Source organism: Salvelinus sp. IW2-2015, linkage group LG33 (genome assembly GCF_002910315.2).
Source record: "Salvelinus sp. IW2-2015 linkage group LG33, ASM291031v2, whole genome shotgun sequence".
NCBI classification, from domain to species: Eukaryota; Metazoa; Chordata; class Actinopteri; order Salmoniformes; family Salmonidae; genus Salvelinus; species Salvelinus sp. IW2-2015.
Window position 1 is genome coordinate 14,048,934 of NC_036872.1, and position 27,804 is coordinate 14,076,737.

Below are 27,804 nucleotides of genomic sequence, written 5' to 3' on the forward strand. Positions count from 1 at the left end.
AAAATAACTGTCTTTTTAATGTTAGCAGTGATCGCCACATTAACTATAGTGGTGTTTGTATAGCTAGCTCTTCTAAACAAGGTCTGAGCCAGATGGTCTCCTGACACTGGCGTGCCCTCTGAACTGTCATATGAGTGGCTGTAGGCCTGCAGGGCTGAGCCTCAGCTCTCTCTGCCCTCCTGTCCTAATACATTTTCTCTCTTCTGAAATATCTGCCAGTCAGCAGGCAGCCAGCATAGTTAAACCGTGTGTTGAGAGCTTTCTTGTCTCCCTCACTGCTAAAACACCACATTTTTATCTATTGCAGCATATTCAACCTTTTGTTTTAACATATTATACATGAGTAGTCCCCATTAATAATTTCAAACGGTAATATAAAAAGTCAACCTATGACACACTGAAAGACATCAGCTGGTTGCCACTATGGATAGCTAGGTTATGCCGGTGCACAATGGTAACACTACCTGCCATCACTTATCCAGCTGCCAGAGACACAATCAAGACAATATGCTTTCTTGAGCTTCATAGCTTTTAAGAGTCAATGAACTACATAACTCACTCATATACAAAGATATGTTTTATCATTCACTAAGGTCAGCGCAGATAGTGTAGAAAAACAAAACACTTTATTACAATTAGGCTGAAAAAAATCAAATAAACTACTTTACAAGTACAAATGTTTTCCATAGTTATTTACATTTTTTTTTTTTTTTTTTACATCAATACAAAATGACGTGATAAAACAAGAGAGTTAATGTTTACAGTGTTTGTTACAATGGACTAAAGGAACATGCATTATTTTCCATAGAATATCTGAAAAAGTCACATCCAGATTGTATTTCATTTGTGTATTGAGTGGTTTGTTTAACTGTGATACAATGACTATTGGGGCAGTTTGACATGGCAAGCTCAAATAAGCTAACTTTTAAGGACACCTCTTTCAATGTTAAATTGGTACACTGAAAAAGGTTATGCGAATGTGTTTCTATGGATACAACTCTGCAATCACTAACGGCTCAGGGATTTGTGTGATTTGCATGTTTCACAATAAGCATGAGGACTGAAATCCTCACTTATCCTCCTGGTAGGTAATGCACCTGTAGTACTGATATGGAGCTACATTACTTGATCATATGATATGATTGGTATGTTCTATATCTATAAACAACTAGGAAATTACAGACATAAAAGGTAAGCATGAGAACACCAAGGAGGGCAGGGACAATGAATGAATATACAAAACATTCAAATGAACATTCCCCCAAATTAGTGATGCACCAGCCCATAGGCTTCAGCCACATAGTAACATTAATATATTCATCAATATAAAATGCATGAATATGCTTTTCAGATCTTTATTAGATGTTGGTGCAGGGGGAGGTTGCCTCCAGGGGTGACCTTCTGAAACAGTGAACAGTTACAGAACTGTTGTAGAAGATTAACACTCTTGAAGACATGCCATTCCTTTACATGGAGCAGTTCCTTTAGCCAGGTTAGATTCAAAACAGCCACCTCAGCCAGGACTTCACCGCTCTGCCAAAGTGAAAGGATCTCTTCATGTCATTGTGAGTGCATTTACACTGATGATATGGGCTCTTTGGCCTAGCTGAAAGGGGAGCACTAACTATTCCTGTGGGCTCCTAGCTGCTGCCCCCGCTGGGCTTGGCCTGGTTCTTGCCCCTCATGGCCCCTCCGCGAGCCTGGCCCTTGGCTGGCTGCTGCAGTACAGGGGACTCGGCTGCAGCAGGCGCTTGGGCCTGCTGGGCTGGGCTGTGAGGAGAGGTGGTCTGGATCTGAGGCGAGGCGACTGCAGTCACCACCTGCTGCTGGAGAAGCTTCTGCTGAACCACCTGGGATGTGCCTGATGGAATCATCTGGGGCTGGGCTGAGGACGCAGTCTGGGTCAAGGGCACCGTCTGGGGGTGGATCTGGTACGACACAACAAGAGGGTCACAGACAGACGACAACGTTACCAGACTATACTGCCCTCTTGGTAGCTATATTCACCGTCATAACATTTCACAAGAGTTTGAAGGGAATGACCGAAATGCCTAAACGCACGAAAGCATTGTGCAATTTAAGCAAGCTGACTTGTATTTGAGTCACATGCAAGGAAGATGTGAAAGGTCATTACGCACAGTAAGCAAAACCTGTTACTTCTCATTCTTTATGCCTCATAAGAATCCTGTTTAATTCTGCCCTTCTGTTGCGGCATAGTGCTCTTACCTGCTGTGGAGATGATACGATCTGCTGGATGTTGGCCACATTGGATTGCCCCTGCACTATCTGGGGGAGCTTAGCCACCTAATATGCAAGGGAAAACAGTTAGCGTTCCTCACACCTCTGGATAATAGCCCTCTATACATGTATGACCCAGAACCTAAAGGCCAGTGGGTTGAAGTATCTGAGTAGTAGATGAGTGCATACCTGGATTTGCTGGGCCCCAGTTGGTTTTCCAGCCTGGGCAATGGAGGTAGTGAAGAACTGGGTCTTGATGCCAGGTTGGAGCTGGGTGGTGGCAGCATAGGTGACCTTCTGCTGCTGGGTGGCCTGGGGACCCTGCACTGTCACCTGCTGGGTGCCCAACTGAGGGAGAGGACATAGAGCAGAACTAGGTTCACAGCAAGATTCTTCTGACAAAAATGCATGGCAACTATTGACAGACTGGTTGTAGTTTCATAAGCGCCACTTTCAGATTAGAAATGCACCTCTGACCAGCCCATACCCTTATGGTAACAACAAGAGAACACTTAAATATGTGTGTGACTGTGTAGACTGCGGTGGTTCTGTTTGTCCCTTGAGCTGCACCTTCTGCTGCACAGTGGCCGGTCCTTGCTGTGGCTCCACTGCTTTCTGCTGGGCTGCTGCTGCCTGCACGGCTGCCTGCTGCTTCTTCATCTGGAGCAGCTGCTGCACCTGCATCTGGGGGAATGGGGGCGGCAACACCGGCCCACCTACAGGAGCAGAAGGGACAGGACAACCTCAACCAATAGAGGGAGTATGTGTTTTTGTGCTAAGAGGAAAATATTCTGAGTGCTTCAGTCTAATCAGTTGCTGAGAATAGGAGGGTTTCCCCACCTGTTTTCTGGGCCTGGCCAATGGCCACACTGATTCCAGCCACAGAGACGGGCAGTGTGGTGACGCCAGCGGAGGAGACCATAGCGGGCACAGAGACTACGGGGGGCTTAGTGAGGGTCACCTGGGACGTCTGCCCTGGCTGGGCCTGGATCTGACCCTGGGTGGGCACCCGGGTCTGGGGTGGCAAAGACAAACACTGTTCTAAACACTGTTTCAATGGATCATTAATTCATCTCAAACACGGTTACTTCTGGTAGATCATTATTCAAAATGGACACGTCTCAGCAGTGACATTGTGTGGCATTTACCAGTCTGAAAATAATAAAGATCAGCACAACAGTGGTACTAATCCCCTAGACCAGGCTACATACTGTAGAAAAGAACAAGAGCAGGGGATAAAGTTGGTCCTCACCAGTCTGGCCAGCTGCAGGTTGGCTACGGTGGAACCAGCCAGCACGGCCCCGGCTCTGGGAGCAGCAGCTACAGCAGCTAGCGGTGGGTTGGCCTGGGCTGCCTGGGGGTTAGCCAGCTGGACCTGGGAGGCCTGCTGGCCTGCCTGCTGCTGGCCCTGGGCTGCTGCCACTGCCACCTGCTGCTGGGACATCTGCATCTTCTGCTTGTGCATCTTCAGCAGCTCCTACAGTCAGAGAACGGGTTAAAGTCAAGTTATATCTCAAGTTCTTTAACATCTTAGTATCTGGAATATAGTGCAGTGTGGTTCGCTGACTGTGATACATTTTGCAATCCTACGTGAATCCAATTTAAGTGCATTCACATAGACTTGCAAAGTGTTAAACTTGCACTGCTTTGAGAAGGGGACTGAGCATCAGTAGCAGCTAATGCCAGGAGGCCATGCTGTGAATGAAGGGCTTCTCTGTAGAGCACAATACCTGGGGTTTGCCCACAACCTTAATGCCTTGTGGAGAGGAAGCCTGCTGTTGTTGCTGCTGGAGCTGCTGCTGGCGGAGCATGTGGAGGTGCGCCTGGGTGATGGGCTTCCCCTGGGGCAGCTGCATGCCTGTGGCTGGGTACAAAGAGGGAGAGGAGTCAGATCAGAAAACCAGGCAACAGGGCACTTTAATTATGTTGTTTTGTTGTATGTTTCCCTATGTTCTTTGACGGGTTACTTTAAAGTTGGTGTTAAAAGGGCTATCTAAATGAATTTGATAGATGAAGTGATTGTTTGTATGTGTTCAGTGTGAATAATGTGTCCAGTACCTGGTGTGACCTGAGTGACCAGGGAGCGGGTCTGAGACTGCACTGGGGTCAGAGTGGTGGACACCACCGCAGAGGCAGTCACCGGGGTAACGGCCCTGACACCCTGACCCGTAGCTATGGCGATCACCTCTCCAGGGGTGGCAGCGGCAGGTACGGCTCTCTGCTGGGAGTGGACCACCTGGCCTGCTGCTGCACCGGCAGGCTGGAGGGGGGACAAGAGCACAGGACCTCATGTTAGACCAACAGTCAACACCTACTAGGACCATTCACTCTGTCAGCAAGACTGAATATTTCTCAAACAATGGTGAATGTGTGTTATAATACAAAAACTGGGAAAGAATCCCTAGGAGTTGTGGGAAACAATAACAGGGTTAATACATAGAGTAACTTACAGACAGGGTGCCTGGTATGACTTGACCTGGTGATGCCAGCCGTTTGTTGGCCTGGAACGGACTTGGAGGCATTCCAGCCACTGTGTTCATAATCACGTTCCCCGCTACGGTGCCTGAAAGGGACAAAAAGGAAAATTATTTAAGAAGTGACTATTTCATTACAGACCAAATGTTTTGTACTGATCACTGACTGTGCCATGAAAACCCACCAGTTTGAATGGTCCCCCCCCCAGCAGCATTCTTAATGGCTCCAGCCTGAAAAACACAAGCAACGTTCTCGTAAAAACATTTTCTTTCCCAAAATAAATCTATATAGACAGCTCTTGGTCAGACATTGAAAATTGTCTCGTTTTCCCCATTCTCACCAGGACAGTGGTGTTGGGTACAGCGGTAGCTCCAGTCGCTGCAGGGGCCTGGGGGACTCCCGGGGCCTGGGCTTGGCCTACAGCGGGAGCCCCAGCCTGAGGTTGGGCAGCCCCGGCCACGGCCTGGGGGGCTCCAGCCTGCTGAGCTAGCTGCTGAGTCCTTTGCTGCTCTGCTAGGGCCTGGCAGGACACACAGACAGATAGGAATGTTGAAGATCAGAGCGCGAGCACTGTCACACTGCATACTGCAAACTTAGCCATCAATCCAAAACCAGAGAGAACATACAGTAACAGTACACACCTTCTTCTCCTTGGCAATCCTCTCAGCACGTTGTGATGCCACCTGAATGGGAGGGAGGGGCTTGTCGTAGCCGATCCCACTTTCTGCCAGGACGGAGGCATGTTTGGGGTTCTTCTGGAATGGGTTCATCCCCAGACTTTGAAGACGAAGCAAACATTCCATAGAGTTAATTGATAGTTGCACACTAAGCATGTTTATCAAGAGGCTGATAAAACAACATGCATTACTTCATGCTACAGAGGAATGGTCATGTTGAGTGCTTACAGGGGTTTAATGGGGGGACTCCTCTTGCTGGCGATGATCTTCATGAGCTCAAAGCGGCTGTTGTAGAGCTGGATGTGTGTAGCGTTGCCATCCTGGGTGTAGATCTGACAGGTCCGCAGCGGCCGGCTGTTCTTAGACTGGTGAAGGAGAAAGGAGGGAAACTGGCCAATCAAGAGAGCTCTGTGAATCCAACAATATGACCACTGTAAAAGACAAGAGTAGGGCAATGTACCTTGTATATGCTCTTGGTTTTCTTCTTGGGGTTTGCCTCATACACCAACTAAAACGAGTAACAAAAACGGTATGGGTTAATTATCTGAATACTCAAAACAACATAATGTCCAGCTGCCATTCAGGACTTTAGTAGTCATGTCTGCTCACCTTGCCCTCCTCCCGGGGGATGATGACGTTCTCGTAGCGGTTGCGACACTGCTTGGGCGAGCGGTAGATCCGGCTGCAGGAGTTGACCACGTCGCTGACGAGGTCCCAGTTGGGCGTGTGGGCCGGAGACATGATGGTTAGGTTCAGAGGGAGCTCCAGGAGCTGCTTCAAAGCCTGCCGCAGACAGAGAGAGAGGGGACACTTACTTCACTAACGGAACACATCATTCTAACTTAACTACAACACATTTCACCACAATTACAAATAGCTTAGCTTCTAAGTATATTTTAGTTCAACTCATCTGAGAGTACCTAGCAAACGTACATGACAGACATTTCCACCGTGGGTAAAACAAGCCATTTCAGTAGCAGCCTTCTCAGTACCTGTAGCAGGGCCCAGTCTTCACTGATGAGCCACTCTGGGTTGTCCTGACCGGCCTCCATGGCAGGTTTGACCAGCGAGGGCAGAGGCTTGGCGAAGGGCGCCTGCTGCTTCAGGGAGAAGTTCTTCTTTTGGTCCTTGCCCTCGCGGCGGACCTTGAGCATGCTGGCCTTCTCAAAGAGGGAGCGAGGAGGAATCACTGTCTCCCCATGACCCTTCTTCTTCTTCCTGCCTGCTGCAGAGCACAAGCACATGGGTGAGGACAGAGCTCACAAGTGCATCACTACACACACACACAATGTACCATACTGTAATGCTTGTTACAGAAATACAAAGCCTTACCCGAGGGGTCCATCTTGAGTCTCTTGTGCTCCTTGCGGATGTAAACAGGAGGCAGTTTGGACTCCGGCATGGGAGCAGAGTCGTACATCAGACAGATGACAGAGTCGATATAGATGTCATTGTCATCCTGCGGTGGGGTAGGTGGAGTCCACAGCTGCAACCAGAACCATAGGTAAACATACAGCTGACAGGCTCATGGATCATATGAGGCTTCACTATGACATAGCTCAGGTACTGTCATGTACTTGTCATGTCTTGCTCGTTTTGAGTAGTCAGTTTTTTGTTGATTATGTGTGTACTGTTATTGTATTGCTAGATATTGCTGCGTTGTTAGAGCTAGAAACATAAGCATTTCAATGCACCTGCGAGAACATCTGCAAAACTGTGAACGTGACCAATACACTTTGATTTGATGTAGACATTATGCGACTGAATTACCGGCATGATTTCTGTTTGGCCATCTTCTCCATCAAACACATACTCCTGTTGAAACAGAGACAAGAGCTAAGCTCCCATTACCACGGAGTTACAATGGAAACTCACTACAGGCTCTGTTCTCTTATCTCAACTCCGTGACCACCAGATGAGAGAGTGAAAGCCTACCATGTTGTAAGCATCCTCTCTGGTGTAGGTGAACAGGTTCTCCTCGTCCTCAATGATCATCCTCTCGGAGTCTTCAGCCTTCAGTTTCTGAAGGTGCTGCATCTCCCAGCTTCTCTTTGCACACAACAGTCGCTCCTGGAATTCACAATAGTCATGAAATAATTATCAAATTTGTTTTTAATTGTGGTCTGGTGCTACTTTGAGAATACAAGGTCTTACGAGTTAGTAGTACCTCTGGATGTCTGAGAGGGCTGTTTTGAGTCTTACCTTGGCAACATGTTCGTCTTCACTGACATGAAGATACTCCAGGTATTGCAGGGCATATTTTTCTATCGGCGTTAGCTGATGGAGTATAAGATTAAGACAATCCAGCTGTAGTTAAAACTGATGTGTTAGCTCCCTGGTATGTAGTCTACAAGACAATCCAGCTGTAGGTAAAACTGATGTGTTAGCTCCCTGGTATGTAGTCTACAAGACCATCCAGCTGTAGTTAAAACTGATGTGTTAGCTCCCTGGTAATGTAGTTCTACAAGACAATCCAGCTGTAGTTAAAACTGATGTGTTAGCTCCCTGGTATGTAGTCTACAAGACCATCCAGCTGTAGTTAAAACTGATGTGTTAGCTCCCTGGTATGTAGTCTACAAGACAATCCAGCTGTAGTTAAAACTGATGTGTTAGCTCCCTGGTATGTAGTCTACAAGACCATCCAGCTGTAGTTAAAACTGATGGTTTAGCTCCCTGGTAGTAGTCTACAAGACAATCCAGCTGTAGTTAAAACTGATGTGTTAGCTCCCTGGTATGTAGTCTACAAGACAATCCAGCTGTAGTTAAAACTGAGTGTGTTAGCTCCCTGGTATGTAGTCTACAAGACAATCCAGCTGTAGTTAAAACTGAGTGTTAGCTCCCTGGTATGTAGTCTACAAGACCAATCCAGCTGTAGTTAAAACTGAGTGTGTAGCTCCCTGGTATGTAGTCTACAAGACAATCCAGCTGTAGTTATAAACTGATGTGTTAGCTCCCTGGTATGTAGTCTACAAGACAATCCAGCTGTAGTTAAAACTGACGTGTTAGCTCCCTGGTATGTAGTCTACAACATACTGTAAGAAGGCACTTAATGACAGTTTATCACCTGGTCCATGACAGCACTGAGCTCCTCCAGCTGAGAGGGCTCTTCTTTGACTTGTGTCTCTTTCTCCAGGTCCTCCTCCTGACCCTCCTCCTCCTGCCACTCTGGTGGTGGGGCATCCAGGCTGATGCTGTGAAGGGCCTGGATGTAGGGCCTGGCCACGCGGGGAGAGATTGCCTCAGAGGGAGACGGCTCCTGGTGCAGAACCACAAACTCCTCAACCTTCTCCCCAGAGCCGGCCTCCACCTCAAACAGATCCTGGATGGTCCGCTGGACAGAGACACAGCGTATGAAATAATATAGTATGGGGTTTTAGTCAGAGTGGGGCTGGGGGCTGGTTGGTGTGAGGGTAAAAGATTCTACCTGTGTGAGTGGGGCTGGGGTCTGGTTGGAGTGAGGGTAAAAGATCCTACCTGTGTGAGGAATGCCAGGGTGTAGTCAGTCCCCTGGGCAGCCACCTCTCTGATCAGATCCTTGGTGCCGTTCTTCAGCAGCTTCTCTTCAATGGAGTTCGAACTCTCCAGTCTGGGATACAAAACACCAAGTTACCAACTTCAAACTGACTAACATTCCAGTTAGTCATCCTGATATGGTATGTAGAGTTACAGTTGAAGTTGGAAGTTTACATAGACTTAGGTTGGAGTCATTAAAACTCATTTTTCAACCACTCCACAAATGTGTTGTTAAACTATAGTTTTGGCAAGTCGGTTAGGATATCTACTTTGTGCATGACACAATAAATTTTTCAAACAATTGTTTACTTCACTTAAAATTCACTGTATCACAATTCCAGTGGGTCAGAAGTTTACATACACTAAGCTGACTGTGCCGTTAAACAGCTTGGAAATTCCAAAAAATGATGTCATGGCTTTAGAAGCTTCTGATTGGCTAATTGACATAATTTGAGTCAATTGGAGGTGTACCTGTGGATGTATTTCAAGGTCTACCTTCAAACTCTGTGCCTCCTTGCTTGACATCATGGGAAAATCAAAAGAAATCAGCCAAGACCTCAGAAAAAACTGATAGTCCTCCACAAGTCTGGTTCATCCTTGGGAGCAATTTTCAAACTCCTGAAGGTACCACGTTCATCTGTACAAACAATAGTACGCAAGTATAAACACCATGGAACCACGCAGCCGTCATACCGCTCAGGAAGGAGACACGTTCTGTCTCCCAGAGATGAACGTACTTTGGTGCGAAAAGTGCAAATCAATCCCAGAACAACAGCAAAGGACCTTGTGAAGGTGCTGGAGGAAACAGGTACAAAAGTACCTATATCCACAGTAAAACGAGTCCTATATCGACATAACCTGAAAGGCCGCTCAGCAAGGAAGAAGCCACTGCTCAAAAAACGCCATAAAAAAGCCAGACTACGGTTTGCAACTGCACATGAGGACAAAGATAGTACTTTTTTGGAGAAATGTCCTCTGGTCTGATGAAACAAAAATGTAACTGTTTGGCCATAATGACCATCGTCAAGTTTGGATTAAAAAGGGGGATGCTTGCAAGCCGAAGAACACCATTCCAACCGTGAAGCACCGGGGTGGCAGCATCATGTTGTGGGGGTGCTTTGCTGTAGGAGGGACTGGTGCACTTCACAAAATAGATGAGATCATGAGGGAGGAAAATTATGTGGATATATTGAAGCAACATCTCAAGACGTCAGTCAGGAAGTTAAAGCTTGGTCGCAAATGGGTCTTCCAAATGGACAATGACCCCAAGCATACTTCCAAAGTTGTGGCAAAATGGCTTAAGGACAACAAAGTCAAGGTATTGGAGTGGCCATCACAAAGCCCTGACCTCAATCCTATWGAAKATTTGTGGGCAGAACTGAAAAAGCGTGTGCGAGCAAGGAGGCCTACAAACCTGACTCAGTTACACCAGCTCTGTCAGGAGGAATGGGCCAAAATTCACCCAACTTATTGTGGGAAGCTTGTGGAAGGCTACCCAAAACGTTTGACCCAAGTTAAACAATTTAAAGGCAATGTTACCAAATACTAACTGAGTGTATGTAAACTTCTGACCCAGTGGGAATGTGATGAAAGAAATAAAAGCTGAAATAAATAATTCTCTCTACTATTATTCTGACATTTCACCATCTTAAAATAAAGTGGTGATCCTAACTGACCTAAGACAGGGAATTTTTACTAGGATTAAATGTCATGAATTGTGAAAAACTGAGTTTCAATGTATTTGGCTAAGGTGTATGTAAACTTCCGACTTCAACTGTATGGCAGAACATGTCTTTAGCCTGTGTGTTACCTATAGATGTGGATGTCCTTGAAGCGTCCGATCTTGTCGCACCACTCCTGGGTGCGGGCGTCCATGCTGGGGTTGAGGTCTGTGTCGTAGAATATAATGGTGTCTGCATCGAACACGGTCCCCACGGCCGAGCAGCAGCGGTTGGTCAGAATGCTGCAGAACACCTGTCTGTTCCTGTTGAAGGTCTTCATATGCTCCTGATGGGAGGGAGATATCGTGAGAAACCGAGAGAGAGACAGATTAGTCCTAAGGAGAGGGCTTCAGAGTAGTATCCTATCCCAATACTCCAATTAAGATAATGGTATAGGTAGCATTACGTCTTGTGACCCTGACCAATACTTGTCTAGCATCTACAAAACACATGGTATAGATAGTTGGAGAGGTCTAAATCCTACAAATGATTATATGGTTTATGATAAGAGTATATGCTGCATCAGTGACTGGTGTGCTGAAACTGAGCAGTTCTTCACAACTATACTTTGTCTTTTAGACAAATGAAGACACGCTTCCTCTGCTTCAAATGTTACAAACCAAACACCTCTGGTATAGTTCACTCAGCTAACCGACAGAGAGACGGAAGGAGAATTAAACAAGAGGTCGGTTAGACAAGAAGCAGACACGTCTGATTGGACAGCCAAAAAATAAAAATAGCAAGTGTAGCAGAAACAGGTTTTTCAGACAGAAAATGAAACGGCAAGTGTAGCAGAAAAGTAAAAAGTACAGCACTAAATAGCCCAATAGCCCCATAGGTTCTCTAGAGTTGTCACTGTGTGCTTCTCTTAAGGCCCTAGGAGGAACAGAATCCAGTAGGGAGGGAAGAGAGCGTAGTACTCTGTCCCCTTATAGTGCCAGAACACTGCACTGAATCAAGAGGTCCCAGTGTTAGACAGGGAGAAACAGAAAGAGAGGCAGGGCTGTCACTGAGTGAGTGAACTACAATTAACCTTAGTCATGCAACACAATAGAAGTCTGTGTGTGAACTCACTATAACACAGGCACCATAACTGGTGCAGCGGATTACTTCCTTGGTACAAAGGTGTTTTACCTGGCGTTCCTCTGTGGTCAGGCTCTCGTCCACGCGGATGTATGTGAGCTGCCGGTGGTCCAGGAAGGCCTCCAGGATGTCCAGCATCTTCACCATCTGTGTGAAGATGAGGACTCGATGATTCTCCGACCTCAGCTTCTGGAGCAGAATGGCCAGGGCCTCAAGTTTACCTTCGGTGGGGGGGAAATTATGCAAATTTTTGCGTAATTCGAACGATATGTGCAGCCCACGCACCAAATGGACTACCTATGTTGAGCCAGGCTTATAGGAGAGCCTAGAGCCCTGGCACGCAAAGCTAAATATAGTTTTCTGCTGAGCTCACCTGAGTCCATCTGCATGAGCTGCAGGTCAGGGAACTGGAGCTGGTGTCCAGAGGCCAGGCGGTGGATGTCTGTGCTGTGGGGGGCGGCAGCCTCCTGGAGCCTGCGACTGATCGACTTCTGCTCCAGGCTGTAGGGAGCTGGGGGATTGGCTGCATACAGGTGAGGGGGAGGAGCTACTGCGACAGGGACAACACATGATAACCTACAGAGAGGAGAGAGTTTTTTTAATGACTGTAAGAAATACAAAAGGCTATATGAACTCAAGTAGGCTTTAACTCAATTCACTATACGCAAACTTAACTATATTTTGAATCAGGGTGATCACGTCCATCCTGAAATAAAAGTTTAATCTGACAGTGATGTGAGGTGATTGACCATCGTGGTAAGTTGAGTACCTGCTGACTAGGTGGCTGCTGGCGTCCTGGCGGTGTGTGGAGGAGAGCAGGGCAGACTGGAGGTGTGTGGTGGTGGCCACAGGGGTCCTCTGGGCCCTGAGGCAGCTGTCCCTGCCCACCCACCTCCAGCCCCTGGGGCTCAGGGCAGAGTGAGGAGCCCCTGGGGTCACAGAGCAGGCTTGGAGCAGGTCAGCTCCGTACAGGACACTGCGGCCACAGCGCCGCTCATTGGAACTGAACAGGCGGTTCAGACGCTCCTTCAGCAGACGACTCCTCTCCTCTGACGACTCCTTGTACATGACACACAAGAACGGCATTTCATCGCTTTGGTGAGAATATGGATCATGGGACTACAGAAATATAGGTTTGTAGTTTCGTTTCATTTTCTACTGTGTTCTACCAGTGCCAGTTCTGCCTACCTGAGGGGCAATAGGAGCAGCAGGAGCTGGCTTGACGCTCACCCCTGTGGCTGAAACTTTACAAGTAAAGGGAGAAAGACCAAGGCCATTACAGCACAACCACTGTCAGAAAGGTGACTATAGAGTTGTAAGCCATGACAGCAGAGACAGTGATGTAATTCTTCAGGCACTATCTGCATTATTCACAGTTGAAGGTGGATGGCTTACCTTGGTGGGTTGGGGTGGCTGGGGACGAGGTGCCAGGTGTGGAGGAGGAGTTGGAGACGGGTACAGCCTGAGGTACCGTCTGCATGAGCATGGAGCCCTGAGGCCGGAGGATCTGCTGACCGGGGGCCGACACTATCTGCAGGATGTTACCTGTACCACCACACAACCAGGCACACAGACAACACGGAAACCTTCAAACAGCTATTTAGGGTAATAACCATTTAATTTCATCACTCTCCAAGTAAAAATGTCTATACATGTAACATTGGTTATCCAACTCTAAATATTTATATGATGGGGACTTGGAATAAATTACATGGTAGAGAGAAAAGTAGCATCTTTGTTGCAAGTGATTGCAATATATTGAAGGGAAAAAGAGGTAATAAGGAGAGTATGAAATGTTGGGTGTACATTACCGAGTGTACCTTGGAGCTGCAAGGGCTGCCCTGTGGTGAGCTGTCGGAGCTGGCTGGGGGACAGGGTGAACTTGTTGCCCTGGAACTGCAGCGTGACGGGGGTCTCAGGCTGGGAGATTCGGTTCTGGCTGCCTGCTATGGACGCCAGCTGGGCTATTTTCACCACATCTCCAGCTTCAGGAGGGAAGACACACACACACACACACACACACACACACACACACACACACACACACACACACACACACACACACACACACACACACACCTCTAGTCAAATAACACCACAGACCAAAAGAGGACTGCTGTCAGAAACAGTCTAGCAGTGCATCACCAAAAATACCAAATAAAGACATGTTTGATATTTCAGTTAGTTGAAGGGTGAGGGAGACTAGACATGCAGAACCAGGGTGGGTTAATGAGTGGGACGAGCGTAGGTAGCTGCACTCCACAACACCAGAACCATTGTGGTTGCTAATGTGTACCAGAACCTGAGGGGGAAAATTTACACATGCTTAGCAGTGCATACCTTCAGAGTCAAAATAAACCAGAAAAAACAACATCAACAAACAAAGGAACCAAAGATTTGGGATCCCTTCCTGCAGCTGAGCTGATAATAGGGAAAATATTAGTAAAATGGAAGAACCAATATTTAGGGGTGGGGGAAATATAATTTTCAAATGGTTAAAACAGTCTTGTGTGGTCTATCATGGCAGCAGACGTTGGGTTGTGAACATGCAGGTTTCAGAAGAGATACTGAGGAGGCTGTTTGGGGATGCTGCTGACGTGGCTGTAGTTCTCATTTTTAAAGTGCTTTTTATCTTCACTCAGTGATACGCTGCAGTAAAATAGGACAATGGAAATGCCATAGCTGTAAACCTGAATATATTTTCTACCTTTAAAAATATATCAAACAATACTGTTAACATGATAATAATATTCTAATACTATAATTCCACCATGACATAGATTTTTTTCAATGTATTTACACAGAAAGAAGTGCCGTTTCTTTAAAAGCCAAGACCTAAACACACATCAGCAGTGTCCCAGAAAAAGAGAGAGGCCTGTTGTCAGAGCAGCCCTATCTGTTGAGCCGAAAGTGGAGGGAAAAGTTGGAGGGAGGGGAGGGGGCCACTTACTAGGCAACCTTGCCTGGGCCTGGGACGTTAGAACCAGCCTCTGGGGAACCAGGCTGGGCTGGATGGCATGGGTGGGGCCTAGGGATGGCCTGTGGACCTGTACAATGCCAGGCAGAGTGGGCTGGGCTGCGCCACACAGAGCCTGGCCCAGGGCCACAGTCCCCACCACATGCTGGCCAGTGGCGGCGCTCCCAGAGGAGCCTACAGCAGACCCAGTGGTGCCGGTGGTTGGAGAGGTAGTCTGGGCTTTCTGAATAGCCGTCCCAGCCACTGTGAAGTACAAGGGGGTTTGGAATGGGCTAACTGTTAGGAAGGGACTGAAACAACGTGTCAGTTAATTCAACAGCACAACTCGAGGGTGGTGGGTCCATCAGATAGGTTTGGTTTATACCGGTCTGGGATAGGTTCAGAACAGGGATGGGCAACTGGCAGACCCACTTTTGTAGGCCCGCAGATCAATTTCCAATTATTATAATTTTTGGATTATGGATTATTCAACTTACTGTGGAGAGTTAGAATAGTATAATACACAAAGTGCAAGTTGAAAATGTGGTTGTGAATCAGCAGTTTTTCTCTTGTTATGTCAGTCACTGACAGTCAAATAAGTAGCCCATATCAGTAAAATGTGTAGATTTGCAGGAAATGAGCTATAAAAGTACACATTTTTCTCTCCGCCACCATGGCAAAATGAGTAGAATTGCATGAAATGAGTTATAAAATGACTAAATCTTCTCTCCGCTCCATAGCCAAATATTTAGAATTGCAGCAAACTTGTTTTATGTGTAGATTTGTGTGTAGATTTGTGTGTAGATTTGTGTAGATGTGTATATTTGTAGGAAATTGACTATCTCACCTTACTTTTTCCCCCTCTTCACTGTCTAGGGGGCACCTAAAATATGTTGCTTGCAAAAATGTCACTTAAAGTCGGTCCCCAAACAGTTAGGGCCGGCTCTGACCTCATGTATGCACACCCACGAGCCACGGCTGCCCCTCATGATGAGTTCCCATTTTTGATGGCCCCCACCCCCATCAAAGTTGCCCATCTCTGGTTTAGAGTCAAAAGAGGATGTCAATATAATAACATATTCACCTTCGACTTCCCTGCTTCAGAATACATTTGGAGCAGTAAAATGTTTGTCAATTTTTTCCCGAAATTACGTTGATGACCCCATCTTTTAAAATTACACGTGCATAAACCAGACAATTTCCAAATGTAATGGCGGTAATGACTAAATATGCAGTTAGTTTAATTAACTTGCAGTTTTTAGTGTGCAGTTTTTAGTGTCATGACAGACTAAAATCACACATGCTTTACAAGACATTACATGGTAGCATCATGCGATTATCTGTGTGATACACACTGCAAAAATACTGTAAATAATCAACTGCAATTATCAAAACACATTAAGATAAATGTTTGATTTACTTCATCAAGTTATTCAACTTGAAAATAGCATGAAACTTGAAAACAGTGTGAACCCCTGTGCATACCAAGGTGCACCCTTGTTATAGGGATCTATAGTGAGGTCTTACCCTGTGTGGTGGTAGTGGTGGTGACAGGGGACTTGCCCCTGGTCTGGGCTGACTGAGGGGCCGTGGAGGTGTCGGGGGTAGTGGTGGCTGGAGGACGCTGCTGACCCACAGTACTAGTCATGGGCACTAGACGACCCTCTGGCTTGGTACCATACTGCACTGGCTGGAACAACCTGTCAATCAAATCATAGATTCAATGAAAAGGTCACAAGCAACACAGCCTAGCGCTGTGAGAATTCAAAAATATGCTTCATTTAGCATTTTCGTCAGAAACAGAATGTAATCATCCATGTCATGTGATGTGAAAGGTAGCGCACAGACCTCATGGGTTTGATCTTGCAGGGCTTGGGCCTGGCCGGTGGGTCCGGGGCACTGTGGATCTCCTCGATCAGCTGACGGGTGACTTTGAGTTTGGGTAGAACCTCCTCCGTCTCGTAGCGCGTCAGTCTGTTCTCATTACTGATCAGGTCAAACAGGGACAGGTCCAGGCTCTAGAAAAAGACAAAAGGAAAGCGTGTTCTGAATCTCATATGTAGGTGGAGACTAAGTTGTCAGATAAAGACCTAGAGATAAACCAAAACCAATCTAATCAATTTCATTGTACGTCATTCAGGTGAGCAGTACTAATGAAATAAAATAATCGGAATAAAAGCCCTCAGGAGTTTTTAGCTGTGTGGTACTGGCACCCTCCTAGTCGTACCGTGCGTTGGTCCTCCTGCAGGGCTCCCAGCACCAGGGAAGGGGTGTTGTACTGCAGAGAGGAACACACGTAGGAGCTGCTGGTCTCCCTGATGTTTACCAGGTCTGGGTGGTTACAGATCCTCTGCAGCTGCAGAAGCACCTGCAGCACACTCACAAAATGACCCGGCTTCAACGCCTCCTGGGCTCTAGGGGCGGACAGAGGACAAGACATTCAGAAACAGGGCAAGTGAATTTAACATCTGCGCAACCATGCTCTGTTAACAACCAAAGAATCATCATGCATTTCTCCTGTTGAACCTGTGCTCAAATATTCAGTCTACGAGAATAGGACAAAATGCAATCAGGTTGTCCATACATTAGGCTGAGGAACTGTGGTGTCTGGAGGCCCGACTCACCCTGGCTGAGTGAGGATATCTTCATACATGCTCCTCTGTCTGCTGGACAGGCGACACTTGAGGATGTGTTCATACTTCTTAGGGAGCTGCTTCTCCACGTCCCTCTTACAGCGCCTCAGAATGAAGGGTTGGATCATCTGGAGAGAGAGAGAGAAAGGATGTCGGATCAATTGGTAACTAGGTATGAACAGCTATGCCCTGGTAAATGGGAATCATACTGACCACCAATGTTAAGCAAGATGTCTTTAATGACAAAACACACACATTAGGAATGATAAACAACTTCACACCACAACTAAACTGCCATCGATATCCATGATATCAGTGACTACTGACAACCTCTAAACACACAAGGATTAGAAAGATGAGCGTTTGGTTGTACCCCTACTGACCCTGTGTAGACGAATGACCAGTTTGTGGCAGTAGTCCTGGTTCTGGTCTGTGCCTGGCTTGACTGGGAAGTCTGTGTAGGGTCTGGTGATGCCTGGCAGGAGGAAGTGGATCATGGTCCACAGCTCCTTCAGTGTGTTGTGTAGTGGAGTGTTGATCAGGAGGATCCTCTGCTGACTGGAACACAAACCACAACAACACATCATTAGCTTGTGTTGTTTCTCTTAGTCGCGAACAATTTAAAATGCATGGAAAACCACAAGGTAAAACCACATTTCAGAGTTTAGCCTTCATTTCATGCTAACTAAGCTGTCACCAAAAAGCCCTCGGCAGACCAGTCTGTGTGTGGGTGTAACCACAGAGTTAATCTAAAATAAGAGTTGCTCACCTCTTGAGAGCAAAGATGGTTTCCCAGTGTTTCTCAGACATGTTCTTAATGAGCTGCACCTCATCCAGGACCAAGTGTTTCCAGCTCCTTCTCAGGAAGTGGCTCTGGTCCTTTAGCAGCAGCTTGTAGGACGTCACACACACATGGAAGCTATTGGCCTCCGCCCACCACTGGAGACACAACAACACGACAAGTTATGGACAGACAAATACAAACTGGTATACAAGGGCATTTGAAATAAGCCAAAAAGAGAAGAAAATGTACATCTTTATGGCACTGTATTCATGAGAAGTGTCCATGATCTACTGTGTCACATTTGGTGCTGCTGTCCTGCCCAAAGTCTCTCTGCTGGAATGGACTCAATCTCATGGGTCTGTCTATTGAAAAAGGTCCTATTGAAACAGATCATTAGTAGTTACCCTTCTCTTTGCTCTGCATTCATGTCTGTTGCCAAGGTAGAGGAGGATCTTGAGGCCAGGACACCAGCGTTTAAACTCCATCTCCCAGCTCAGCATCTTACACGTCCTCACGACAACTAGGTGGGGGCCCCAGATACCTACATTTAAAAAAAAAAAAAAAAAAGTCTATATGAATGTCTATATGAATGTTTACATACAGAAACATAAGAGAAGCATTGAATAATCTATTTCAGCATTAGGTTAGATTACCCTCTTGACAGGCCAGATGGGCCAGGTAGGCCACAATCTGCACGGTCTTGCCCAGTGCAGTCTCGTCTGCTAGGATGCCATTGAGGTGTTTCTTGTGGAGGCTGGCTAGCCAGTCCACTCCGATCTGCTGGTACTCACGCAGTGATCCGTGCAGCAGGAAAGGAGCCTGGCTGCGGACCTGAGATACATAGCAGAGGGTCATAATGATTCCCTGTTTGTACATAGTAACCCACTAACTGTCCTCTTAACTGTAGATTTCATTTATAAGCAATTTTGTTATTTCATTAATCTTGCCAAATTCCTCTCATTCTCAAACTGGTTATATGACACCCAACAGTGAACCACTGGGTCAGTGTGAGGCTGAGTTGTGAGGACTCACAGAAGAGGTGGTCCTGGCACTGCCCTTGGGTAGGATGAGTTCTGTGGCGGCTGCCACCTCTGCTATGTCCTTCTTAGGCTTCCCGTCAGTACCAGGAGGACAGGCCTTGTCAGAACCTCGATACTGGTCCACACTGAGCAGAGAGTCTATCACTACAGCCTCGGGGGGGCTGTCCAGAGAGGACTCCATATCTGAGATGGAACAATAACCACATCAGCACTACAGAGAGAACACCACCAGTCCACAAATCCTTTTGCTTTGAAACTAATCATCTTGGCATATCAACAATCACACGGCACCGAGCAAGACGGGTACACAGAGATGGAGTTTACATGAAGAGTTTAAGTGTACCTTCAGTCTCATCCCGGTCCTCCTCATCACTCGGTGGGGCAGACTGGGGCCAGTCAAAGTTGTCAGTGTAGGCACCAGCATACTGCTTCACCAACGCACCCAGAGGCATCTCAGCTGAGAACGGTACAAGACAGAGAGGAAAGGCTCAGCATAGACAAAACCCAAGGGGCACTTATAAACATGACATGTTTTAAAGAAAACACCATTAGATAAAGGTCATCGGGCTAAATCCATTACTGGTTCTGGTGAGAAAAAGGTGTGTCATGCTGACCATCTTTAGCCAGATCGGCCAACTCTGCCCTCTGATCAGCTGTCACCTCCATGGCTTCCTGCTCCTCTATGGTGCTCTCCTCATCCTGAACTGTAAGAGAGAACAAAGCCATAGACAAGTTACAGGATAACTTGTGCTCAAACAACTGTTCAATGTAAGAGGGCACCTGTTGGCACCCACCTGCTCAAAACTTAAACAAAATTACATCTATACTGAACACAAATATAAATGCAACAATTTCAACAATCTTTCTGAGTTACAGTTCATATAAGGAAATCAGCCAAATGAAATAAATTCATTATGCCCTAATCTATGAATTTTACATGACTGGGCAGGCCCACTCACTTGGGAGCCAGGCTCACTCACTGGGAGCCAGGCCCAGCCAATCAGAATTAGTTTTCCCCCACAAAAGGGCTTAATTACAGACATAAATACTCCTCAGTTTCATCAACTGTCTGGGTGGCTGGTCTCAGACGATCCCGCAGGTGAAGAAGCCGGATGTGGCGGTCCTGGGCTGGCGTGGTTACACGTGGTCTGCGGTTGTGAAGCCGGTTGGACATACTGCCAAATTCTCTAAAACAACGTTGGAGGCGGCTTATGGTAGAGAAATTAACATTCTATTCTCTGGTGACAGCTATGTTGGACATTCCTGCAGTCAGCATGCCAATTGCATACTCACTCAAAACTTGACACATCTGTGGCATTGTGTTGTGTGACAAAACTGCACATTTTAGAGTGGCCTTTTATTGTCCCCAGCACAAGGTGCACCTATGTAATGATCATGCTGTTTAATCAGCTCCTTGATATGCCACACCTGTCAGGTGGAAGGATTATCTTGGCAATGGAGAATTGCTCACAAACAGGGATGTAAACAAATTTGACAGAATAAGCTTTTTGTGCATATGGACAATTTCTGGGATCTTTTATTTCAGCTCATGAAACATGTGACTAACACTTTACATGTTCCGTTTATATTTTTGATCAGTATATTTTGGACACATACCTTCTTCAGCCAATGAAGTGCTGGACCTTCGCTTCCTTGATGACATAGTGGGTTCCTGTGAATAAGATACATTTTAAATAAGTGTCATACCACCCCCCAAAAATATTAGGTTATGTCTGGACAATTTGGACAACAAGAGCCAGGAAGTCAATGCAGCACCTACGTCCTTTTCAGCTTTATCTGCTGTCGACTGAGTAGGTTTAGCATCTTGTCCTGTGACACAAGGAATAACCAATATATTCAATAGACATTATATGAAAGTTATCTTGTATTAAAACCATTTCAAAAGGCTCTTAAATAAACTCTCACCCTTACTCGATGCTCTCTGCAGGCTGAGCATTTTCAGTCTCTTCTCATAAATCTCAAACTGTAGTTTTATTTCCACAACCTGAGAGAAACCAAATGGAACAAATTAATTAGGATGGACAGAGTGGATAACACTCTTGAAATTAATAAGGACAACAATGGAACAGTTTTCACATCAAGAGAAACTTACCTGCTCAATGTTGGACCAGAAGAACTCCACCTCTCTGGCGATGGTGCTAGCAATGTGACGAAGCCGCAGTTCTCCCTCTTTCTTGAACTTCGCTTCCATTTTCTTCTGCTCGTCATGGTAACGGGAACAGGTGCGAACCAGCTGGGGAATGGGGAATATGTCATATGCAGTTATGATCGTGTACTGAAATCTTAAGAATGACAGTACTGCAGTAACAGTACACCAAGAGGACTATGGCATCATACCTTCTTGGCAGCAGCCATCTTCCACCTCCTTTCCTGGGCAAAGTCAGCTGCCATCCACTGCATCTCCTCCAGTAGGTAGTCCCAGTGGGACTTGGGCCGAGAGGACTCCATGAGCTTGGGCAGCCTACTGGCTGACCACTGGCCCTCTTTCCTCAGCTCAGAGATACGCTGGTGCACCTGGCTCTCCTGGGGGGGGGGGTCAGAGGTCACATCATGAGCAGTCTGAACACTGAAGCACCTGATCAGTCTGAACATAAAAGCACCTGAACAGTATGAAATGCAGTCTGAACACAAAAGCACCTGAACAGTTTGAAATACAGTCTGAACACAAAAGCACCTGAACAGTATGAAATGCAGTCTGAACACAAAAGCACCTGAACAGTATGAAATACAGTCTGAACACAAAAGCTCTTGCAGAGTCATAGGTTTTTCTGAACCAACTCCTCACCAATTTGGTCTGCTCAGCTTGTTTGTCCTGTGAGCTCCCTTCTGATGACTGCATACCTGAGCCCTGACCAAAACCACCCATTTTGATAGTGGAGGTGCTGTTGGGCCCGGCCAGTTTGGACTGTGTGGCAGGGGTGATGTTGGACTCAGGATGGCGGAGGGGGCCAATGGTGTGGGGGGAGGGGAGTGAGTTGGGGACATTGAGGGGGGCAGGAGACATGGAGGGGTTAGACAGGGAGTTGATCATCATTCTTTGGCCAGGTTGGTTGGACTCTGCTCCAGGACGAGCAAGAGCCACAGTCTGATCAAGGGAGGAGAGAGAGAAGGCAAACCGTTGATCTACAAACCGATGAACACAACCAAAAACATGCAATGTTTGGAAGTTATCCTTTGGACTCACCGCCTGTCCTGGCTGCAGCATGGGCTGAGGCTGCTGTAGCTGCTGAGCCTGCATCTGGAGGTGAAGGCCAGACTGCATCTGCTGCTGGAGCTGTGTGTGGTGGTTTACTGGAGCCATGATGGGGCCGTGCACCTTCACCTGGGCCTGAAGCAGGTTGGCGGCCTGAGCTGAGCTCTCCACCAGCTGTGACTGCTGAGAGAGAGCCATGGGCAGGCCTGCCATGGGGAGGGCGCCCTGTGGGAGGCGACCTGGCAGTTGGGGGGGTGGGGTGTGCAGGCTGGCAGCGTTCTGCACCGGAGGCCCTTTAGACGGGTCATAGAGAGGCTGGTTCTGCTTCTGCCCGGGGATCTGAACCGACTGTGGGTTGGGGGGCATCCCGCCTGGAGCACAGTAACCAAGTCATAGGGAAAACAAGGAAAGGAGCAGAGAGAGGGAAAGAATAACAAGGTGTGGCTGTGAGTTACTGTTTCTCTGTCCATACCAATCCTGCTCTCTCTAAAATAACGGCCTGTTAAAAACACTACACTCTGCACCGGACTGAGATTCAGGTGAGAACTGAAGGGGGACAGAGGGGTCTGAGCAGTACTCAGGCCAAAGGGCATTTTGTGCCTCATTCTTAAGCCAATACATTTCAGTACTGACTGAACGTGATCATCAGATTCTAAAATGATAGTGTTTACTGCTCCATCTATGGTACCAGTGACCCAGAACGTCTCAATTGGATGTACTATGAGTCAACAGCAGTGTATTTCTTACTGTTGACGAAGAGAGAACATTCATGAAAATGATAAAGAACAATGGTTAGAGAAGAAATAAATCAATGTGATCATCTACATGTCCTTCAAATAAAATACTACTTTTGTTAATGCAAAAATAAAAACATTATCTTTAAAATGTTAAGAGAAGAGAATGTGATTAAAACAGCAGAACTAATCATGCATAAACGGTTTCAGCAGAGGGACTAAGAAGAAAGGGTTCAAAATCAAATGAAACAGAAAATATTGAAAATAAAAAACAGAGGGGAAGAAAAAAGAAAATAAATTCAGCAATCACCATTACAAAAACACCATATGTTCAGCATGCATGAAGCAATGTCATGCCTAGCTGGAATGCTGGCATATACTTGCCTCTAGTTTTGTGCTGCACAGACCATAGCAAAGCAAAGCAAAGGAGTGAGCAGGAGGACACACATGGCATCTTGCAGACAGCAGGGCTGAGCGGAGCTGTGCACACAGACTAAGCAGCACCTGTCTTACCTCCCTGACCATCACTCACATCATCCCCTAGACCACATCAACACCTGGCCCTGACATACACCACGCCAACCTGTGACATGTCATGACTGCACCAAGCTTCCTCCATACGGCTCCCCTCCTTCCTACTACAACTGGGGGAAAGAGGCCAAGTCAGAACGGTATGCCATGGAAACAGATGGGGGAAACCAACAAAGGATGATCACGATGGAACAAGAAAAGGAAACAACGGATGCTCTTGATGACTGATAACTGAATTTAGTATTGAAAAGCATTGTGAATCCATGTTGACAATGCAATGACGGACAACGGAGAGGGAGGGGGGTTGCAGGAGACGGAGGGATGAGAATGATGAGTATAAAAAGGAAGAACAAAAAAGCAATCATCGAATGAGCAAACATGCCCCACTGGAAAGATACATTTTGTTTTTTCCCAGGGTTCCTCCTTTCTCACTTTCCGTGATCCGCTTGCGAATTAGCCAAAGCTCCAACGGCACAGGAAAGTCCGTCCAAACAGACGCTCGAGAAGAACACATTTGACAATAGAAACGGATGGAGACGGATGATCAATAAAACATAAAAGTCAAATCATAAGACATGGCATCTTCCCATTGAGGCTACTCCTTTCTTCAGACTTTTTTTTCTCTTCTTCCCCATTTTATCCCTTGTTCTAGAGAGAGAGCGTGCTGGGAGAGCTATGCCTGAACTTCCTGAGGCCTGCTGGGGTGTCTGTCCAGAGGATGGATGAAGATCGCTTTGTTGATGCTGCTTTGAGGTTTCGTTGGAGACAATGGGACGCTGTTGGAATTCAGTTTGTCTCATAGGATTGATGACACGTCCAGCAGCATTGAACAGAACACATAACGGCCTGGTAGTAGCACTCCTACCTTGCGCTGTCGGCATAAGCTGCTGGAGTGGAACGCCAGGTGATCCTAAAACACCAGGATGCTGGAAAATCATTCCATGGCGACCAACTTCAATCCGGGACCTCTTAGCCTGATCTGGGATTTAAAACACACAATACCCTCATAACGAGAAAAAGACACTCTGCAAACAGCAATTACTTTCTGTACACCATACAGACCACCTCTCCTTCCTCGGGTTAAGACTTCTACACACAGCGCTAGTAGAAGATGCCAAATATCTAAAAGCAGAAGCAATTTGAGGTAAGAAGAAAAAAAGAACAAAAAGAACGAAAAGGGGGAGGAAACAAACCAACAAAAAGGCCACGGGAGTGTGCTGTCCTTGCCCTACCTGCGTGTGCCATTGCCTGTTGCCTCTTAAAGGCATCCATGTCCCCTGGGTTTGTCATGCTGCCAGATGCTCCCAGGTGCACCTGAGGAGACATATCCAAGGGTTAACAAGAGCTTGGATACAAGAGATCAAAAAGGGTCTTCCAAGAAATAAAAAAGGAAACATTTAAAACAGACAACAATAAATCCGTTCCATCCGCTCTGTTTAGAGGTTGCAGTCATTTGGTGCCCCATTCTTCACCTGAAACTGCTGCTGGGAAGAGAATGCTGCTGAAACATTGGGTGGAAGCTGTGTAGCTATGGCAACTGGTGTCCCCGCCTGTCCATCCTTTCCAGTGACAACCTTGACCTGGGAGTGGCACAGAGACTTGAACTAGATTCATGTAGCCTAAACACAGGATAACAAGTCGAGGGGTTCTGAATATAGGACTTTAAGACACAATACAACAAGATATCAATCAATTCTGTAACAGTACCTCGTCATTGATGACCTCGGACTGCTCCTCCTCTTCCGATTCCTCCTCAAGGTCCAGGTCGTTCTGCCTCAGGTAAGTGAAAAGCGGGACGCAGGGTTTCTTCTTGAAAGCCAAATAGTCCATCATGTTCCCCTGGAGGTGCTGGAGGAAGAACAGCTCAATCAGGTAGTCTTTGAAGACCTCCTTCAGACCCTCCATCTTCTTATTGTGGTGCTCCAGACACTGCTTCCTCAGCTGGGCCACTTCTGGGTTGGAGGGTGCAATCTCCTCCAGCTTTTTGGGAATCTGTTTCTTGATGGAGCCCATGCTCATGCCGGTAGGCGTGAGGGGGGGATTGGGGATGCCTTGGGGAAGGTTAGTGAGGGAAGGGCTGGAAGGAGGAATGGTGGAAGGCATACTGAAAGATGCTGTGGCAGCTGTCCCCACTCCAGCTACCACACCCAGAGTCTTCTCAAATATCATGGGACGCGCCAGCTGCCCCTGGATAATACTGCTGATTTGAGGTGGCAAGTTGGATGTGGTGATGTGGCCTGGGCTCCCCAGTGTGGGCAGAGCAGTGCCACTGACCACAGGACTCTGAGGTCCGAGGTGGTGGATGGTGCCTCCAGTCTGTGAATGGGGCTGTGACAGCCTGCGTTCCCGCACAGAGCCTGGTGCCCCTGGGGAGGACAGCTGCAACTGCACCTGCCCAGCTGTGGTTGGAGCCAGCTGTGTCAACCCTGTCCCCTCTTGGTAAACAAAGTGCCCACTTCCAGATGGGCTGCCAAGACTGATTTGTCTCACAAGCATGCCAGTATCAACAAAACGTGTTGGGCTCTGTCCACACACACTCAGTCCTGTTCCGGGTGCCCCAGGTCGATGGAGGGGTACTGGGTTGTGCTGGGTGGGACTTTGGGGCTGCATGGATTGGGGCAGAGGTGAGGTGACCTTGATATAGGTGGACGGGGCATGCTCAAACCTCCATTGCGGAGCTGTGTGCTGGAAGCCGGGAGAGCCTGGGTTCTGGGGGGGGAGCGGGGTGAGGGTGATCTGTTGGTTGCCCGTCACCATTTGACTGACATTTTGTAAGGTGATGTTCATGTTCTGGCCTGTGACAGGGCTGCGGCTCATGATTATCTGGTAGTTGGGTGACTTGGGGGCTGAAGGGCTAGCTGCAGATGCAAACGTGGTCACAGGTGATTGTGGGTGGTTGGCTGTTGCCTGCTGTTGAGTAACTGCCATGGTCTGCTGCTGCTGGTCTTCTGCTTCAGATCCCGTGATGGACTTGGATCTCTGAAGTTGCCGTTGCATATGCTGTTGTCCACTCCCATGGTGCATTGCGTAACACTGTAGCGGGGAGACATTATCATCAAATCATTTAGCCAATATTGGTTTCATATTTTAATGGTCAAAACTATGCAAATACGTATCATTCAATCAAACATTGCCATATTCTTGTATCAATGTCAACCATTAATAATTCTGTACATAATAACTGTAGCTATTTGACGCTGTAACATTACTTTTCATTTTTCTGTCGCAAAGATCAGTGAATGGCTTGGCAAAGGTAGCCTTTCATGAATGAGTTCCATCATGCAAGCTAGCTAGTCATATTTGACGTGTTGTATTTGGTAAAGAAAGAACGGAAGACATCCACTGACAGACGCAGATGAGCATCTAGCTAGCTGACTAACCATGTTGTTTGCAGAATTTAAGACAACGTAACAATGCTATTTGAGCTCGCTAACGTTAGCTAGCTAGGTAATAATAGCTGTCGAGCCATTTCATGGTATGTAGTTAACACCACCTTCATAACCAGCAGCATAATAAACAATTAGGCTGCCTATATTTTCAAATGAGCTGTAACGTTAGCTACAGTAGCTAGCTAAACTATGCTTATGTTTTTGCACGGCCTTGTCCTAACTGAGATGTGATACCGCTAACTATAATGCTACGGTCGAGCATTATATTAGCCAACTATGCAACGTTGACCATGCATTAATGAAATGTGTATTTACGTTGCTTACAAAAAGCTTTTGATTCAACTAGCTAAATGTCCAAATACTTGGCACGCGTAAGGCCGATATTCCGCTCCTTCCCTCGGATAGCGTGCTACTAGCTCGCGCTAGCTAATACGTTAGTCGATGGGTAAATAGACGGAACTAGCTACTTACAGCAAATACAACTCACGCTGTAGTGTCATCAACCAAAAAGTATTATTTCAAAATAAAGAAAAATGTATGAAATGTAAATACTGCTATACGGAAATATTACATTTAATGTTTTGGACATATTTCATTCTGAAACATGGCGGTGGCCACCTTACATTTTTCAAGGATCGTGCTATCTGGGATCCTTGGGACGTCGCCACCCTAAACCTTAACCTTAGACTAACATGTACCATAACCCTTACTTAACCCAGGGATCATCAACTAAATTCAAGCGAGGGACGATTTTTTTCTTGAGCGGCTGGTCGGGGCAGAACATAATTATAATTTTGTAGATTGCAATTGACAGCA

General features: G+C 46.7%; 1 protein-coding gene and 1 non-coding gene across 11 annotated transcripts; both read right to left on the minus strand.

The window, feature by feature from the left end:
• Positions 1-564: 564 nt before the first annotated feature.
• Positions 565-27,634, minus strand: LOC111958183 (E1A-binding protein p400). Of its 10 annotated transcripts, none has more exons than XM_023979377.2 (53): positions 27,612-27,634; positions 25,307-26,632; positions 25,072-25,179; positions 24,832-24,913; positions 24,465-24,578; positions 22,326-22,705; positions 21,927-22,226; positions 21,479-21,664; positions 21,234-21,374; positions 21,047-21,125; positions 20,901-20,950; positions 20,738-20,792; positions 19,735-19,824; positions 19,464-19,577; positions 19,113-19,303; positions 18,734-18,911; positions 18,485-18,621; positions 18,066-18,235; positions 17,680-17,854; positions 17,288-17,424; positions 16,891-17,077; positions 16,512-16,681; positions 16,191-16,363; positions 14,658-14,927; positions 13,519-13,692; positions 13,103-13,252; positions 12,896-12,951; positions 12,477-12,766; positions 12,081-12,283; positions 11,759-11,928; positions 10,714-10,910; positions 8,865-8,976; positions 8,455-8,721; positions 7,593-7,667; positions 7,326-7,460; positions 7,161-7,205; positions 6,723-6,876; positions 6,383-6,615; positions 6,000-6,173; positions 5,851-5,898; positions 5,619-5,755; positions 5,355-5,490; positions 5,054-5,233; positions 4,898-4,943; positions 4,689-4,801; positions 4,297-4,498; positions 3,969-4,102; positions 3,491-3,715; positions 3,079-3,253; positions 2,809-2,954; positions 2,428-2,586; positions 2,227-2,304; positions 565-1,928 (listed from the first exon to the last, which is right to left on the minus strand). In XM_023979377.2, exons 2-53 carry the CDS (start codon positions 26,621-26,623, stop codon positions 1,641-1,643), a joined length of 9,306 nt encoding a protein of 3,101 aa, XP_023835145.1. In that variant the 5' UTR covers positions 26,624-26,632; positions 27,612-27,634; the 3' UTR covers positions 565-1,640. The 10 variants fall into 10 exon arrangements, with proteins under 10 accessions (XP_023835145.1, XP_023835142.1, XP_070293172.1 ...); XM_023979374.2 differs by having other exon boundaries at positions 27,460-27,634; XM_070437071.1 differs by having other exon boundaries at positions 27,476-27,622.
• Positions 11,479-11,608, minus strand: LOC111958278 (small nucleolar RNA SNORA49). The gene has a single exon (XR_002876514.1). It is a non-coding gene; the product is annotated as a small nucleolar RNA SNORA49 (small nucleolar RNA).
• Positions 27,635-27,804: the final 170 nt, after the last annotated feature.